Source organism: Anopheles coustani, chromosome 3 (assembly GCF_943734705.1).
Source record: "Anopheles coustani chromosome 3, idAnoCousDA_361_x.2, whole genome shotgun sequence".
Classification (NCBI taxonomy): Eukaryota; Metazoa; Arthropoda; class Insecta; order Diptera; family Culicidae; genus Anopheles; species Anopheles coustani.
Window position 1 is genome coordinate 79612544 of NC_071288.1, and position 6237 is coordinate 79618780.

A 6237-nucleotide genomic window follows, 5' to 3' on the forward strand; every position below is an offset into this window, starting at 1 on the left:
TGTACGACGTTTTGTGGAATCCCTTCTTTCTCCTTCGGTTGAACTTTTAATTACCATAGTACACCTTATTTTCCAACGCTACCGAACTCAGGTGTTGACGATAACTTGTTTTTAAGCTGCCCGGTGCAATCCGTTGGCATCAGCAGACCTGTTTCTATTCTTCGGAGCGGAGGAACCTGATACTTTGGACGGTACTTTTTCGAGACGTTTCGTTGAACTTTTCCTTTCGCTCGAGTTAAAACCCACGGTGATAAGGACGGTGGGTTGTCTGTTGATCGTCTGAAAAGTTTTAACCCTCCAAGTTCGGTCCGTGCGATTCGAAAAACTATCGGAAACTGGCGAACGGATTAGGAAGGCGCACGTGGAAAACCCCACCGACCGGGGTTCAGGTGAAACTAATTAGTTTGAACCCATAAAGGGATCGAGAGTGTTAAGGTCGATTATATGAGCCACATACAGACCACGTGGAAGCGTCCAAATGGGGACAAAAGGGATGTAGAAACTTTTCCGGTGGCGTTTCGGGACGGTGAAGCAACTTTAGAAAGTGGTACTTCGACTAATCCAGGACCACGTTGCACTAAGTAATGTTTCAATTGACTTCCATTTTTCTTCAACTATGCCTGCGAATTGCTGAGCTCATACTGTACGACACTCACGTGATATTGTGTCATAACAAGGGTGTCTGCAACATGCAGCCTAGTCATTGTTTTCAAAACTCCAACTACTATGCTCGTGCGTTGGTTATTTTAAGACCACATATCGAAGACTCACTTCCTCAATTCATCACTAATCGCTACCATAAAAATACCTTCTGAAGAAGTTTGTCAATGAAACCGATGCAAGGAAAGTGTTCTATTTTTAAAGTAGCCAATCGGGCCAGCAGCTGGATTATTGTCCTGGAAATGACTGTGCAAGCGATACGAGGTTCGTTTATTGGAGCGGATGGTGAGTTCATACTGCAAGTAGCCTTAGCAGTTAGTTTGCGCTAAATCTTTAGCTTTAATCGATTGCCAACCCATTTATGGGCCTCAATTCAGAAGCAATTGACATACCGGGTGGAAAGAAGCACCACAATGTGTCAGCTACTTCTGTTATCAGAGGCATCCTGTCTTTTCTGTTCATGCGCGACTTCTTACTGTGGTCAGATGTTGGACAATCGTGTTCCCTATCGTTTTTGGTCGTAAACATTTGGGTATCGATAAGAACCAGATCGAATGGGTATAAAACAGTGTGTCCGCCGGTCAGCAAGGCAGTAAGTCAAGCGAAACCCGAAAGCATGAAGCTATCCATCGTCCTGGGTGTGGCACTGGTGGCCACCCTTGCCTCTGTGAGTGCAAAACCATCGTCAAGCAGTGTTGGAGATTGTACCAAGGAAGATGAAGGTGTAACCTACGGCGTACCCAGTGATTGCCATCAGTACATCGTCTGCAAGAAGGGAAAGCTGCAAGTGAAGCAATGTGAGAGCAAATACAACTACGATACGGTCGCGGCGAAGTGTGTGAAAGCTAAGGACGCAACCTGCGCGGTGGAAGCGGTTCCTGAAGACCCGGAACCCGTCCATCCCGAGCCAGAGGAGTCGCAAGAAACGAACGAGCAGTATGACTACCTCTGCGTGAAGGTACTGTACGGTGTGCGAGTTCATCCGAACGCATGTGACAAGTACCTCGTTTGCACGAAGGAGAAGGCTACGATCGAGCAATGTGCTGACGGTTTCATCTTTGTCGCTGATGCCATCGAGTGTGTGAAAGGCAACAAGGTTTCGTGCACTGTTGAGCGTGACGAGCCAAGCACCACGGAGGCTCCTACTGAAGCCCCAACAACTGAGCCTAAGGAGAAAGAAAGCGAAGAGTCCAACGAATCGAAGCCTGGAAGTGGGGAATCTGACTCTGGTGAAAAGTCGAAGGAAGGTGACTCTGGAGAGGGTGACTCAGGTGAAGACTCGAAGGAATCTGAAGGAAAGTACGACTATCTGTGCGCTAAGAAACTGCTCGGATCCGTTGCTCATCCGGAATCTTGCACCAAGTACATCTCGTGTAAGAAGTACAAAGCGAAGGAAGAGAGCTGCAAGAAGGGATACTCGTACTACTCGCTCTTAGGTCTCTGTGTGAAACAGAACAACGGACAGTGTGCTGATGCTCCTCAGGATCCTCCAGCAACCGAAGCACCTACCGAACCTCCGACGCCGGTCACCGAACCCCCGAAGTCAGAGAGTGGAGAGTCTGACTCTGGTGAAGACTCTAAGGAATCGGAAGGAAAGTACGACTACCTGTGCGCTAAGAAACTTCTCGGATCCGTTGCTCATCCAGAGTCCTGCACCAAGTACATCTCGTGTAAGAAGTACAAAGCGAAGGAAGAGAGCTGCAAGAAGGGATACTCGTACTCTTCGAAGTTTGGCCTGTGTTTGAAACAGAACAACGGACAGTGTACTGATGCTCCTCAGGAACCTTCAGCAACTGAAGCACCCACTGAACCTCCCAAGCCAGTCACCAAACCACCGAAGCCAGAGAGTGGAGAATCTGACTCAGGTGAAGACTCTAAGGAATCGGAAGGAAAGTACGATTATCTGTGCGCTAAGAAACTTCTCGGATCCGTTGCTCATCCGGAATCTTGCACCAAGTACATCTCGTGTAAGAAGTACAAAGCGAAGGAAGAGAGCTGCAAGAAGGGATACTCATACTCTACGAAGTTTGGCCTGTGTGTGAAACAGACCAACGGACAGTGTGCTGATGGTCCTCAGGAACCTCCAGCAACCGAGGCGCCCACTGAAGCTCCTACGAAGCCAGATAGTGGAGAAAGTGGTGAGTCATCTGGAGAAACCGGTAATGAAACACCTGGCAAGTACGACTATCTCTGCGAAAACGTATTCATCGGAAAGTGTGCTCATCCGGAAAGCTGCACCAAGTACATCTCCTGCAAAAAGAGCAAGGCTAAGGAGGAGAACTGCAAGAAGGGTCGCTATTACTCGGTGTACCTACAAACTTGTATCAAGGGTAACTCGGAAACCTGTGCCCAAGGTAACGGTAACGGTGGTTCCTCTACTAGTGAACCGACGACGGTCACTGAAGCACCGACCACTGAGGCTCCTACCACCGCAGCACCGACAACGGTCACTGAGCCACCTACCACTGAGGCTCCTACCACCGAAGCACCAACAACGGTCTATGAAGTACCAACTACCGAAGAGTCTATTCCGGAACTAACTCCACCGGGAACCGGAGGCGATCCGATGGAACCCACGGTAGAGTGCGTGGAAGGATTTACCGGATATGTGCCGATTGAAAGCGACTGCACCAAGTACGTGTACTGCTTCCAGGGAGAACCTGGCGAGAGGACTTGCATGGACGACTACATCTACTACCATCCGTTCAAGGCATGCCTTCCGGGAGATCCAGTGCTGTGCCAACTCTACAATGTCTAGATAGCGTTTGAAACAAAATGAATGAAGCAAAGTACAAATTTAGAAAATACACTTACCACGGATTGCATTCATAAATTAGTGAACGAAACCCCAACTCTACACAGATAAGAACCGAAACGAAACGTATCAATAAAAAGAAGAGCTAACGCGTAAAACCTAAACTCCTTCCGCAAAAAATGACACAACATTGTACGTTCTCCTTCGGCAAACGACCCGTCGGCTGAATGCTGTAATTGACAATCATTTTCATGGCTTTTAGAAAACCGATCCGATCGTGCGTGCGTTCCCTTTTCGGAACGTCGGAAAAGGGACGGGACCGTACGCCGACCATAATCGGAACCTTATTGATTGCCAATGAACCTAACCGCACAACATAACCGAAAGGCCGTAAAAGGAAGAGCCTCGTGCGTTTGTTGTTACTGCTTGTCTGGAGCAATTTGAGGAGACCCGGGGCCGGGATTGCAAGTACTCGCACGCAAAGGTAGTGCGCCATGCGTGTCTCGAGCATGTGAGTTTAATTGCTTGTCCTTTTGTTGTCGTGTGCAGGGGGGCCGGGGAATGGAGGGGACCGGCGCGAATCGCAATCCGGAGTCAGACATCCGTTACATCAGGCATCGGGCGCATCCGGATACGGACGGAGGCACGCACGGCTACGATTATCTGGTCCGGGAGCGAGGAAAAAAAGAACCATTTCCTTCACAATAAAAAGAAGCAGCGAAAACGGAAGAAAATCGGTTTCGTGTAGCAGAACGTCGACGTCCTTACCAAAAGGGATGAAACTGGCGTCCGGTTCAACGCGGGGCAAACGCGGCACGCTGTCTGGAGTGATTTTCGGGAAGTAGTTATCGATTTTTTTCCCTTCTGACCCATGGTCCACATGGTGGCGCACTAACTAGCGTCGGATTAGTCGTTGCAGCGAAGGTTCTATGGCTTTTTTTTCCCCCACCCCGCTCTCGTTCCACTGTAGCCCTTCTCCGCCCGTGTCTTTGCGTGCGGTTTTTCCGTTTGCGGACTTTGCTTTTCAATTATACGATTTTGCCCCGAACCGTCCATCAAAAGAATTGCGGGGCGCGGTGAGCTGGAAGTGGCGACCTGGCGTTGAGGTGGACCGTTTAGTGAAAATCTGTAAATCCTTCCTTGATCGTTCGGAAGAAACGACGAATGGCGGGAGGATGGTTTGAGTGCCATTCCATTGGAAGCGTTTCTTTTTTTTTACCTTGCCCAAATAATCCGCCAGCAGACGAACGCGATTGGATTGTCAGAAGATCAAGAGAGTGAGCGTACGGGTGGTAGGAGTTACAATTACGCGAACATGCAAGCCACCATCATCATCATCATCATCAGACCTCATCGCCGATAGATCTTCGAGTTTCGAGCTGCAATCGACAACTGAATAGAGCTGACTTCAAAAATAATTTCGTACTTGCAAAGAAGAAAGCGTAGGGAGCATGAACACACACACACAGAAACACGAAAAAAAAATCAAATCCAACGATCATACGTAATTACAAAATCCCAATCCATGCATCCAACCGTACGCAATCGACGGGGAGTTAAACTCTCCAACTGCACGGACGAATGCTGTTTGGTTTGTAATTGCAATCCAGCACGTTTTAATGCACTGCTGCACGCAGAAGTGAGTGCGCGGACTAGAATTATGTACCGTTTAATGACTTTGATGCCATGATGAGGGCTAGAAAATGGCACCCGGAAGCATTGATTTCAAAATATGCCTGGGCTTGCCGCTTTTCATCCGTCGAAAGACCAGTAAATTGACCGTGCCGTTGTTTGGGATGAGGTAAAAGTGACGCGTAGCCCACTGGAAATGAATGTTGTTTGCATTTTCCTTTGATGTTTTCTAATTTGTTCAAAATTGTATTTGAATGACTTGAAAGTATTGTATGGTTCTTATTACAATAAAACGATTGTAAAAAAGAGAATAAATCATGAAATGATCCTTAAGAATTCTAGCTTCTTTTTGCGGGTCGTTTTTCGTAGCCAAAAACTTTTGTCACCCGCAGCGGAAATGAGGGCGTCGTGAAAATTATCATATTTAATTACTAACCCGCAAGGCTAGCCGGACGCAACTATAAAAGTTTGCACAGACGACAACAGATCATTAGCTTCTCACGGGAGAAGGCGACTGAAGTTTTTGTCCCCCCCTCCGGCAACCAGAAAACTGGAGGACCCCAACGGCCGTTGGTGATAAGATGAAAAACACTCGCGGTCTTTTGGTCACCGCGGGAAAAGATCCCTCAAAAAGCGACAAAAAAAAACACGTTGGAGGAGAAACCGGCTCCAACACAAAACGATGGAAATGATTCCGGGGCTCCAAAAACCAGGGACCGGGGAGTTAATTTAGGAGGATCATTAATTTTCTTCAGGCGTGTTCGCGCAGTTTTGCGTCAAAGTTTGTGGCCCGACCGCCAAGGATTGTTTCACCTGTACACGCGTTGGCATAAAATTGTTTCTTGAGTGCTCGGACGGGAGCAAGTTTTTCGCCTTTCGGCTGGAGGGTACCTTTGCTTTTACTTGCTCTTATCCTCCAAGTGGATGCAACGATCTGCGGAGAAGAAAACCACCATCACACCGAATGGTCCGGTTGTCCATCGCCTCGGGCCGCAAAAGAAGTTGTTCCGCGTGTGAAAATGCAGTTGTATTGTAGTTTAATTATTTTCCGTACAAGAGTTTTTCCCGCCGGCTGGTGTGTGTGGTAAAACTCATTGTAGCTCTCTCGGGCCTCACAAGGGACGAGCGTGACGATGTAGCTTTTCCGGGCCAATGGACACCACGCTGGAGATGCTGGAGATCATCAGTGG

The 6237-nt window shown here is 48.2% G+C and overlaps 1 protein-coding gene across 1 annotated transcript; it reads left to right on the forward strand.

Moving 5' to 3' along the window:
- Positions 1-1276: 1276 nt before the first annotated feature.
- On the forward strand, positions 1277-3418 carry LOC131267277 (uncharacterized). Its single transcript, XM_058270121.1, has 2 exons — positions 1277-3029; positions 3096-3418. The coding sequence occupies exons 1-2, from the start codon at positions 1277-1279 to the stop codon at positions 3416-3418; spliced, it is 2076 nt and encodes a 691-aa protein (XP_058126104.1).
- Positions 3419-6237: the final 2819 nt, after the last annotated feature.

Excerpts from the sequence above, each read along its gene's own strand:
- LOC131267277 (XM_058270121.1), top strand. The coding sequence starts at position 1,277 with ATGAAGCTATCCATCGTCCTGGGTGTGGCACTGGTGGCCACCCTTGCC. Across the intron at positions 3,030-3,095 it reads CCAAGGTAACGGTAACGGTG|CACCGACAACGGTCACTGAG; the intron begins GTTCCTCTACTA and ends CTACCACCGCAG.